Source organism: Moschus berezovskii, chromosome 4 (assembly GCF_049115385.1).
Source record: "Moschus berezovskii isolate FMDL1 chromosome 4, NW_MosBer_1.0, whole genome shotgun sequence".
In the NCBI taxonomy this organism is placed as follows: Eukaryota; Metazoa; Chordata; class Mammalia; order Artiodactyla; family Moschidae; genus Moschus; species Moschus berezovskii.
Window position 1 is genome coordinate 113,363,814 of NC_142463.1, and position 12,318 is coordinate 113,376,131.

Genomic DNA, 12,318 nt, shown 5'->3' on the forward strand with positions numbered 1-12,318 from the left:
CACACTTATTTGCTCTTTCAGAACATTTAAAACATATCATTTCCTTTTTAGGAAGAACAGCATTTCCTCTTAAGAGAAAAAAAAAAGATCAGTTCTGATCACCTGCCTGTGCATTCATCTCTGCTTTTCTAATACCCGTAGACACGTATGCTACTTATGTCTCATGACTCTGAGTGTACTGAAAAGTTAGAACCTCAAGTGTAATTTTTCAGTGCTGATAATACTACAGAACATGCAGTCAGAAAATTTTGGGTTTAAATTCCAATTCCATAAATCAGCAGTTGTAAAATTCAGTTCAGTTTAGAAAACCCCTTTTTCCCTCATTATTAAAACTGAAAAAGTTAATAATACTTACTTTAAGGTTGTTGGGAGAATAGAGATACTTTCTGCTGGCAGATAAGAGGTGCTATAAGAATAAAACCCAACTTTGCTGATTTCTATTATTATCAGCATTATCATTGCACATCTATCATCTAATAGGACCAAAGAGATGACTCCTAAATCAATAAGAAAAATAGTCCATTGAAGAATTCAACAAAAGGCTAAAAATCCCCAATAATGTTTAGTTCTGTGTCTCTTCAGAAGTCCTGCAATCACTCACAGACTGAACTGCTTAAAAGTGGTCAGAAACACTTCTGAAACTGACACAACTCATTAGTTATCTTTAAGAATCTGAAGTTTTCTGACTAAGGGAAAGCAGATCAGAGCATTTCTTTTAATCATAATCTAAAAGGAGATCATATCTAGAGACATATGGGACCTCAATTATTGCATACTGGACTTAATGAGTTATTTGGAAAAATCGGGGTACATGACAAAGGTCCCTGATCAAAGCCTGGTACAGCGAGGAGGCTCAGTTAATGTTAAATTTCTATCTTCTACTTTAGGAATGTGAGTCTACAAGGATCACAGTGTGATCACTTTTCATCTCACAGCACTCACAGTACTGCTTATAAGTTCTGGTTTTCCGTATGTTCTATTGAAAATACATATTTAATTGACTTTAAATACTGGAATACATTTTTTTTAAAGACAATGTGTAAAGCAGTTTTAGGTTCACAGTAAAATTGAGTAGAAATCACAGGCTACCATATAGCTCCTGCCCCCACACATGCACTGCCTCCCTGACCATCAACATCTCCCACCAGACTGCTACATTTGTTACAACTGATGAACCTACACTGACACATCATTATCAGCCGAAATTCATAATTTACATCATTATCACCAAAGTACAACAATGGTGTTGTATATTCCATGGGTTTGGACAAATATGTAATGACATATATCCACCGTGACAGTATATTTTAGTATAGTCTCACTGCCCTAAGAATACAACTGCTACAACTCTTTGTCTCCTACTGCTTAGTGCCTAGCAACCATTGATTGTTTGCTGTCTACATACATGATTCTTCCCTAAGAACGATGGAGAATTGGTGTCAGTTTATACTGTTTTTTCAAAGCAATCATAATGAATTTTGAAAAAGCTAATAAAGCAACCAATAAGAAGTCAGAGATGTGAATGAGGCGGGGTGAGGGTAAGAAAGAGGAAGAGAACAGTTGAGAAGATATTCAAAAAGGCAAAAGAAGGACTGTGTGACAGAGAAGAGCAGGGGCATGAGAACATTAGATAGGTCTCTAGGAAGACATTTAGTTTCATTATATGAATGAGAGGAAAAGTGACTTCTATACATTGACTTTTCAGTGCCATATAAAACTTGGTCCACAGCAGTTAGACTAGGGGAAGGCGAACAGGATGGAATCTGGTGACAGGAAGAGAAGCTGGAAGTCAGAGAGGACAATCTGAACCGGAAGGGAAATGAACATCTGAGTAGGTGGCCCAGGGTTTAGGGAAGGAGCAGATTTTTCTTTTTTCAGATGTTGACTAAAGGGAAGTTTTGTCTGTTGGTAGGAGAAGGAAGTCAGAATAGAGGTATTGTGGGGTAGGTTTGTTTAGAACAGAAATCAAAGACTGACATTTCTGAGAGAAAGAACATCTGCAAATGAGATGCTGTTTCTGCAAATTTCATTGCTCCTGACCCTTCTCCCAGGTGGTAACAATGAGAATGGTAAGAATTCTGTTAAAAAAGATGTGTGTGTGTGCGTGTGTGTGTGCATGTGTGTGCATGCGTGTGCATACATGCAGGCAGGCACATCCACCCGTTTGAGCTCGTGTGTGTGAATGTGTGGTATGCATGTGTGTATGGAGTGGTTTCCCCAACCTAGAGACTGAGAATATCAGCCTAGTTTCATTCCAGTATCACTGACTCCAGGTCCATGTGCTCTTTTGAAGGTTGTCTATTATGTATGGGTCCCTGGGGCAGCCAAATGTTTGCTGAGGTATCTTGCTTTTCCCCTAAATTCCGAGTTTCCTCTCTTCGGCACCTTTCTTTCTCTGTTTTCTCTCCTTCCCAATGCCCCTTCTCATTCTCTTTGTTCTTTTCCCAGACTTCCAGGAGCCAATCACTTTCCAAATCATTCGGATCTCATCATTTTATAGCCGATTCATTACACAAAATCTGGGCTCAGCGTGGTTGAATGAGTTTCAGACTCATGCCTGGGAAAACAACTCTGACACAGTCATTTACCTGCATCCTTGGTCCAAAGGCAACTTCAGTGATGAGGAGTTGATAGAAGTGGAAAAAGTACTTCATACATTCTTCATTAGACTTGGTCAAGCACTTCACAACCATGCCAGTCAATGGAAGCTTGAATGTAAGTTCAGTTCCCTCAATGGGGGTTGGGGATATGGTGCAAGTTATGGAGTGTGTGTGTGTCAGTGAGTTTCTTATTTCTCTAATAAGCAGCCTCCATCAATTCTGAGCCTTCCAAGACACTCTCATCTTCCTCATTCCTTAATTCACTTCTTAAAGTGTGATTTTATCCTCCATTCAATTGCTTTAATCAGTCTGTATATTCAGCGTAACCTACAGCATTCTACTCACCCTACATTATTATAATCCCAAATCTCTCACACTAAGTCCTTCCTTATTTTTTCACCCACATAGTTTACAATGCCTTCTTCAAATACTTTGCGCCTCATGTCATTCGTCTCTTTCTGCATCTCCAACTACTACCAGTTCCCAAACTTTGAACCTCTAATCAAACTAAATTTTGCTCTATTCCCTCAAATTTTCTAGAACCCTCCCTTATGCTTCTATCATCTTTTAATTAAACTCATTTTATTTTATCTTTTTTACTCCTTCTTTCTTCTAATTTAGAACTTTTCTTCTCCAGATCCCTTTGAACTGCAGGTAGCAGGTGGCTGTGAGATGCACATCAGAGACGCCTCAGTAGGCTTTGTGCGAGTTGGTTATCAAGGATCAGACTTCCTAAGCTTCCAGAAAAATTTATGGGTACCCTCTCCAGAGGGTGGAATTAGGGCTGAGTTTGTCTGCGCACTATTCAATTTGTACCAAGGCACCCAGGAAATAATACACAAGCTGCTCAGTGACACCTGCCCACGTTTCCTCTTGAGTCTTCTTGATGCAGGAAAGGCATATCTCCTGAGACAAGGTCAGTCCTGCTCCCTTCCTCCACAAATTTTCTGTTCTAAAAATCATACCTTCTCATCTTGCTAACAAGGAGCCAAGTGGGGGAGGGGATAATGGGTGACAGATTGCTAATAGTGGGAAAAGTATGTCTATCTAAACTGACATGAAGCTTTGAACCTCTGAGTCTGTACTAGAGTCCTCATCTGACTATTTTCTCTGTCCTGTGCAGTAAGACCAGAGGCCTGGCTGTCCCCTGGCCCCAGTCCTGGCCCTGGCCATCTGATGCTGGTTTGTCATGCCTCTGGCTTCTACCCAAAGCCCATTTGGGTGATGTGGATGCGGGGTGAGCAGGAGCAACTGGGCACTCAGAGAAGTGACGTCTTGCCTAACGCTGATGGGACGTGGTATCTTCGGGTTTCCTTGGATGTGGAAGTCAGTGAGGCATCTGGCCTGAGCTGCCGGGTGAGACACAGCAGTCTAGGAGGCCAGGACATCATCCTCTACTGGGGTGAGGAAGAACTGGAGCCCCGCTGGGATGGGAATAGGTGGTCCTCAGGCAGAGCAGGAGAGCCAGATGAAAAATTGGGGATTCTAGGGGGCGCCACACCCAAAAGGAACAAAAATAAGAAGTTCAGTTCAGTTCAGTTGCTCAGTCGTGTCCGACTCTCCGCGACCCCATGAATCACAGCACGCCAGGCCTCCCTGTCCATCACCAACTCCTGGAGTTCACTCAAACTCATGTCCATAGAGTCGGTGATGCCATCCAGCCATCTCATTCTCGGTCGTCCCCTTCTCCTCCCGCCCCCAACCTTTCCCAGCATCAGAGTCTTTTCCAGTGAGTCAACTCGTCGCATGAGGTGGCCAAAGTATTGCAGTTTCAGCTTTAGCATCAGTCCCTCCAATGAACATCCAGGATTGATCTCCTCTAGAATGGACTGGTTGGATCTCCTTGCAGTATAAGGGACTCTCAAGAGTCTTCTCCAACACCACAGTTCAAAAGCATCGATTCTTCGGCGGTCAGCCTTCTTCACAGTCCAACTCTCACATCCATACATGACCACGGGAAAAACCATTGCCTTGACTAGACGGACCTTGGTTGGCAAAGTAATGTCTCTGCTTTTTAATATACTATCAAGGTTGGTCATAACTTTCCTTCCAAGGAGCAAGCGTCTTTTAATTTCATAAAATAAGAAGTACAAGAGTTAAAAATGAGAGCCCTGCAGGTATAGGAAGATGATAAGTTTTGATGGAGTCACTCTGAGGAGGGATAAGAGAAGAAATAAGGGGGGAGGAGATTGTTGAGGCAGATACTCGAGTAACAAAGGAAAGGCATGGAAATGCAGTGAGACAGTGAGTGGGTTTGCGAGGACACCCTTGCGTGCACCCTCCTCCACAGATCATCACAGCTCCACTGGCTGGATCATCCTGGCAGTGATTGTACCCCTGGTCCTCCTGGCAGCTCTTACATTCTGGCTTAGGAAGAGCCGGTGAGTTCTTTGTGTCCTGCCTTCGCCCCAGTTCCCACTTGTCTGCCCACCTGTTTCTCTCTCTTTTCATTCTTCTCCTCCCAGCCCCTTTCCTTCTTGCCCCTCATTTCTCACCTCCACCTCATGTAGAATGACTTCAGTCTCTGTTCTCATCAGGACTTGCTGTAAACCTTCAAGCACACTTCTCCCTTTGGAATGAGATCCCAGCAGCCCAGGAAACCAGGACACATCTAAACAGAGCTCGGTGATGACGGTCTTTCCACTCTCTTTGTACAACTTCTTTAGACGCTGCTTTTCTTCAGCTGAATGATCAGTTGTTAATATAAGCAATAACAAAAGTAATTTTGCAGGATTTGTTGTTCTAACCTAGGTTAAAGGCATAAAAATTCATAATTTAAATTCTGAATGGAATACAGTCCTAGGATCCTTCACGTATTCAAATGTGAGTGGATCATCAGGCTTATTTCAGATGTCACTTCATCCAAAGGGCCTTTCCTGATTCACCAGTGGAAGCTGTATCTGCCTCGTCTGAATTCCCTGCAAAATTTAACTGGATTTTGGTAATCTCCTCACTTCAGATCCTTTGTGGCCACTGTCTAGTTCTCTTTCCCTTTCTAATTTTTAAGCTCTTGAGAACAAAATTCTCATGTTTTACTATATGCATCCTTGGCAAAATGTCTCACTTGTGTGTGATATGTTCTCAATAAAAATCTGTGTTAAATTTATTTCAATTTTATAACCTTTTAAACATAATTTTCCTTCCTGATATCTTTGTAGTAGTTGAGATGTTTGATGCTCTTCTGACTAAAGTTCTGCTGACTTGACCTAGAAATTTCACAATTTTCTAGTTCCTTAGTGATTTCTCTGAGCTCCTGAGGAGAAACAGAGTTTTGCCTCTGACAATTCTAATTGTTTAACTCTAGAGACCTGTTGGGATGAAGTGTTGCTCCAAGTATTCTAAACAGAAAGAGGAAAGCAGAATATAGACCCTTATTTTTCAGGGTGGTTCATGGATGAGAAGTGGAATTATCAACTTGGAAATTGTTATAAATATTGGGTCTTGTATCCCTTCTTAGACTTCATGAATCATAATTTGCCTTTTAGCAAAATCAAAAGGGGTTCATAGTTGCCTTTAAATTCCAGGAGCACTTATATGAGTGATGCCTGAGAGGTAGTGGTGGGAGTATTTCCCTGAAGAGAAAAGAAAAGTCAAGCAAAAAGAACAAGAGTACTGATCCTCAGGACTGAAGTGAGATCAGGACAAGGAGATTACATAAAACATGTTCTTGTTATTCATGACATTGTGTTAAATTTACAGGAAATTGAGCCATTGCTTCTAGGGCAAATGCAGGGTTCAGTTCCAATGAGCTTCTGGTCACAACATTTTTCATCGGCTAATAAATACATAGCTTTATGTGTGATTCTGCATATATATATTTCAAAATAATCTATTAATTATACACAGTATTTCTTAATGATAAAATACCAGCCAGGAAGTATTTAATCTTTTCTTGGTCCTGGGTAACACTATCATAAATTTCTTTGACTTTCAGCCATGCCACTGTGCTGTCCACTATACTTTTAAAGACATGGAAACAAACAAAAACTAGTCACACCTCACGAATCCACAAATCTAACTCTCTCCCCATCTCTTCAGTAGGTTCGTCATAACATTGTGGATGTTACTTTAACACTTTCTGGAGTGGCTCCACTTACAAATCAGTAAATTTCTTTCTGTTTTCCTGGATTTACTGTACTGTTGATTCATTAACACGGAACTCATGGCTTACAATCCTACAATGAACAATTGAACAAAACTTTATCTACATGTTTGTTTTCTTCATAAGACATGTCCCAACCTTTTTGTGCTTAGTAACACCAGATAACACTTCAACACTTTCTTAGGACTATTTTAAACAGCAACATCACCATCAAAGAGCACAGACACACAGGAAATGTGGCCTAAGTAGACGATGGAAAGCATATGTTTACAGTTGGAGAACTGAAATAAAAATGCAGAGTCACCTTTCTCATCTGGGAGCTTGTGAGGCAGGTGGTATTTTTTACCACTCTGAACACATCCATGAATGACTGAAAGCATTGTGAGTATTTATTTGAGTATTAAAAATAAATTTTAGCAGACAGATAAATAAGCACATGCAGAATTGGTGAATAGTGAAGATAGACACTTTATGACTAATGAGCCAAATTGGCAGTGTGAGTTGAGATATCCATGGAGAGACCAGTTATTTTAGGATTCATTAATCAATTCAACAAATAATTATTAAGTGCTTATCTTGCATCAGGAACAAATTGATCATAAAGTAGTGGGGGAGGGAAAGATCACCACTGTGTTCTGAGCTGAAAATTTTTGCCTTGCTAGTTTGCATGTCTTTTTGGGAAAAATATCTCTTTAGATCTTCTTCCTATTTTTTTTTTTGTAAATTGGGTTGTTCATTTTAATTATACTGAGTTTTATGAATTATTTATGTATTCTGATTAACCCCTCACTGTGTCATGTCATTTGCAAATAAGAGTTCCCATTTAGGGTAGGTTGTCTTTTCATTTTTTCCATGGTTTCCTGTTCTGTGCAAAAATCTTTGTTTAATTAGGTCTTGTCTGTTTGTTTTTGCTTTAGCTTCCATTGTCTTAGGAAACAAAGGAAATATTGCTACAGTTTATGTCAGAGTGTTTAGACTGTTTTTCTTCTAGGAGTTTTTATAGGTTTTGTTCTCATATTTAGATTTTATTCCATTGTATTTTTGTGTATGATGTGAGACAATATTCTAATTTCATTTTCTGTTTACATTTATCCAGCTTTCCAAGCACCACTTATTATAGAGACTGCCTTTTCCTTATGGTATATTCTTGCTTCCTTTGTAGTAGATTAATTGACCAAGGGTTTAATTCTGGGGTCTCTATTCTGTGCCATTGATCTATGTGTCTCTTTTTGTGTCAATATCATATTGTTTTGATTACCATAACTTGGTAATATATTCTGAAGTCAAGAGGGCTTCCATGGTGACTCAGACAGTAAAGAATCTGCCTGCAATGTAGGAGACTGGGGTTTGATCCCTGGGTTGGGAAGATCCCCTGGAGAAGGAAATGGCAACCCACTCCAGTATTCTTGCCTAGGGAATGCCAAGGACAAAGGAACCAGGTAGGCTACATGCAGTCCACGTGGTTGCAAAGGGTTGGACACAACTGAGTGACTGATACTTCCACTTTCACTTTACTGAAATCAAGGAGCATAAATACCTACAGTTCTCTGTCAAGACTGTTTTGGCTATTTGAGGTCTTTTATGGTTTCATACTTTAAATTATTTGTTCTAGTTTCATGAAAAAATGCCATTGGTAGTTTATAGAGATTGCATTGAAATTGTGCAGTGCCTTGGGTAGTGTGGTCCTTTTACCAATGTTAGTTCTTCCAAGCAATAAACATGGTATATTTTCCTATCTGGTTGTGTTGTTTACAATTAGTTTCATCAGAAACAGCATCACATTTTATAATAACATATAGAAACAGAAGGATAATACACTAAAAATGTGGGGAAGAGAAGAGAATGGGGATAAGTCAATCAATCAAGTCATTTATAGAGGAAGTCTGCTCAGACCAAATGATATCCATGAACCATAAGTGGAGAATAATTCAACAATACACTAATGATTCTAAAGGCAAAATACAACACAACAGTTGGAAAATGTTTAATGATGCTGTGTAGAATAGAGACTGAATTTGGATTTGCTGTTCAGCTGCTAAGTTGTGTCTGACTCTTTGTGACCCCATGAACTGCCACATGCCAGGCCTCCCTGTCCTTCACCATCTCCCAGAGTTTGCTCAAACTCATGTCCATTGAGTTGGTGATGCCATTCAACCATCTAATTCTCTGTTGCCCTCTTCTCCTTTTACCTTCAATCATTTCCAGAGTCAGAATCTTTTCCAACTAGTGGACTCTTTGCATTAGGTGGCCAAAGTATTGGAGCTTCAGCTTCAGCATCAGTCCTTCCAATGAATATTCAAGGTTGATTTCCTTTACGATTTACTGGTTTGATCTCCTTGCTGGTCAGGGATGTCTCAAGCGTCCTCTCAAGCACCACATTTTGAATTAGGATAATGGGTTTCATAATAGGCAGTATCTTAATAGGGAAGACAAACACAAAACTATGCAATATTGCTAGTTTTATAACAAACTATGCAATAGTTTGCATAGTTTTATAGCAAAACTATGCAATAAAATACTTTTATATCTAAGAAAAATATTGAAATATCTGCAACCTCAAGACTCTCTGATTTAAAATGTTAAGGTTTTTGCAATCATTAAAATCTATAAATGATTTGAGCTTCCTTGATAGCTCAAATGATAAAGAATCCACCTGCCAATGCTGGAGACCTGGGTTTGATCCCTGGGTTGGGAAGATCCCCTGGTGGAGTGAGTGGATGCCCATGCCAGTATTCTTGCCTGGAGAATGTCATGGACAGAGGAGCCTGGTAGGCTAGAGTCCATGGGGTGTCAAAGAGTAGGACATGACTGAGCAACCAGCACTTTCACACTTTCACAAAAGCTCTAGATAGAGATACATTTCTATATTTTACCACTTAGTGGCAGTAGAGATTAAAACAAAGCATCAGCTACTTAATACTGGCATTTTCAGAAGGCCTCCAGATCATCAGTTCAGTTCAGTTCAGTCGCTCAGTCTTGTCCGACTCTTTGAGACCCCATGAATCACAACTACCGCACAATTGCACTCATCTCACACACTAGTAAAGTCATGCTCAAAATTCTCCAAGCCAGGCTTCAGCAATATGTGAACCGTGAACTTCCAGATGTTCAAGCAGGTTTTAGAAAAGGCGGAGGAACCAGAGATCAAATTGCCAACATCCGCTGGATCATGGAGAAAGCAAGAGAGTTCCAGAAAAACATCTATTTCTGCTTCATTGACTATGTCAAAGCCTTTGACTGTGTGGATCGCAATAAACTGTGGAAAATTCTGAAAGGGATGGGAATACCAGACCACCTGACCTGCCTCCAAATCGTAGTACTGCTTAAATTCACAGAGAGTCCCTTATACTGCAAGGAGATCCAACCAGTCCATTCTAAAGGAGATCAATCCTGGATGTTCATTGGAGGGACTGATGCTGAAGCTGAAACTCCAATACTTTGGCCACATCATGAGACGAGTTGACTCACTGGAAAAGACTCTGATGCTGGGAAAGGTTGGGGGCGGGAGGAGAAGGGGACGACGGAGAATGAGATGGCTGGATGGCATCACCAACTCTGTGGACATGAGTTTGGGTGTACTCCGGGAGTTGGTGATGGACAGGGAGGCCTGGCGTGCTGTGATTCATGGGGTCGCGGAGAGTCGGACACGACTGAGCGACTGAACTGAACTGAACTTGTTAGCTCTAAAAATAATTAAAAATTGCTTATAAAACATGCACATAATATTAAAAGTGTATCAGCTATGATATGGAAATAGAATCCAAGGGAATATGTGGCCAGTAAAACAAGCTAACCCCAAGAAGGATTACCTTGTTAAAGAAAGTGTCATGGCACCTTATGCACAGGCTATATGTGGGTCATGGATTATTAGAGGACTACAAGATGAGTAAGACTGATCAATTACAGAGTCACAGAGTCTAGAATAAGCAGACAAATATGTTGTTCAGTAAAGACAGCTCTTCCTGGTCCTGAGGCCCCAAGGAAATTTCTTTCATCAGTTCCCATAGAGAAGAAACTGTTTGGTTCAGGGAACAATGTTCTTAGGAAAGTTCTTTCAGTAAATTTCATGAGGTTCACAGCCCTTTTGGTTGTAGTCTCAAAGTAGGGTGAGCAGGTCAGTGTAAAACACATTAAAAATTAAACGGGGAAAATAACTCCAGCACATAGGACCTGGTTCACCTGTGCAGTTCTTTGATGCTCTGGAAAATTCAATAGCAGATCTTACATAACCTACAGAAATGAGTAGACTCTAAGTCTCCCATAAATATTGCTTATGTTGAACTAATTTTAATCTTTTTCAGCAACAGACTTATAGATTGTTACTCTAACATACACCATATGTATGACAGTTTTATATAATCTGATAAATACAGAGCAGTAACTTTAATCAGTGGAGTTGTAGGTGGAATTTGTGATTGGAAAATTCTTGTAACTTTTGGAGATCACTCATGGCCTGTTGTTTGAATCTCAAGTTTGCTCCCAGGTGGCTGGTAATACTTGTAGCAAGGACCAAGATTCTTCTCAAGATATAATTTGGTTCTGCTCTAATATAAAGGCACTTGTTGGCCTACCTACAACTCTGTCCATTCCCAATGCACAACCAATTCCACTTCAGAGAGAATACTAGACAGAACTTGAGAAAGGGAAATATTTAAAATGAGGATGAGCCTTAATTTTGATCTAAAGTGTCCTCAGTAAAGCATCCATGGTCTTTGAAAAAGTGACCTACATCCAGATGGCCTATTTAAGTGAAACTGTTAACTTATGTCCCTAAATTGACAGTTGAATTGCAAAATGGTGCTATATGGCAAAGACCACTGATTTTTTCTTGAAATCTATTTTGCACTTCCTCCATTATCCATCATTATCTGGGCAGAATAAAATTATATCTCTTAGCACCCTTTTAACTGGTTGTGGTTATGTGACTGTGCTCTCAAATCAATGTGATTTGACAACTTTTGCAAAGGGATCTGAAGTATTGGAGGGTGGTGAGTGTGCTCAGCTTTTTCCTTTCTCTTTATTTTCAGCATAATATGGGTTTGATGGATGGACTTCTGGCATCCATTTCAGAGAATGGGATTGTCTTTGGAGTGAGGATCAAGCATGGTAAAGGACAAAACAAAAAAATATATATATAAAAAAAACCAACACCCAAAACCCTCAAAGCAAAAGAGGAAACTGGAACCAACTCCGTGACAATGAAATGACATAACAAACCTGAATTGACTACTTCTAGTCTTTTCACACGGAGAAGGCAATGGCAAGCCACTCCAGTACTCTTGCCTAGAAAATCCCATGGATGGAGGAGCCTGGTAGGCTGCAGTCCGTGGGGTCGCTAAGGGTCGGGGACACGACTGAGCGACTTCACTTTCACTTTTCACTTTCCACTTTCACACATTGGAGAAGGAAATGGCAACCCACTCCAGTGTTCTTGCCTGGAGAATCCCAGGGAAGGGGGAGCCTGGTGGGCTTCCGTCTATGGGGTCACACAGAATCGGACACAACTGAAGTGACTTAGCAGCAGCAGCAGCAGCAGCAGTCTTTTCACAAGAGAAATTTGTCTTTTTTTTTTTGATATCTGTATCTTTTTTAAAGATATTTTTTTCCATTTTAATT

General features: G+C 40.3%; 1 protein-coding gene across 1 annotated transcript; it reads left to right on the forward strand.

The window, feature by feature from the left end:
* Positions 1 to 1,583: 1,583 nt before the first annotated feature.
* Positions 1,584 to 5,706, forward strand: LOC129541521 (T-cell surface glycoprotein CD1a-like). Its single transcript, XM_055403478.2, has 6 exons — positions 1,584 to 2,069; positions 2,449 to 2,715; positions 3,238 to 3,516; positions 3,724 to 4,002; positions 4,891 to 4,981; positions 5,138 to 5,706. Exons 1-6 carry the CDS (start codon positions 2,009 to 2,011, stop codon positions 5,178 to 5,180), a joined length of 1,020 nt encoding a protein of 339 aa, XP_055259453.2. The 5' UTR covers positions 1,584 to 2,008; the 3' UTR covers positions 5,181 to 5,706.
* Positions 5,707 to 12,318: the final 6,612 nt, after the last annotated feature.

Coding starts and splice junctions, on each gene's coding strand:
- LOC129541521 (XM_055403478.2), top strand. CDS start 2,009: ATGCTGTTTCTGCAAATTTCATTGCTCCTGACCCTTCTCCCAGGTGGT. Junction 2,716..3,237: donor CAGTCAATGGAAGCTTGAAT/GTAAGTTCAGTT, acceptor TTTCTTCTCCAG/ATCCCTTTGAACTGCAGGTA. Junction 4,982..5,137: donor TTCTGGCTTAGGAAGAGCCG/GTGAGTTCTTTG, acceptor TGTTCTCATCAG/GACTTGCTGTAAACCTTCAA.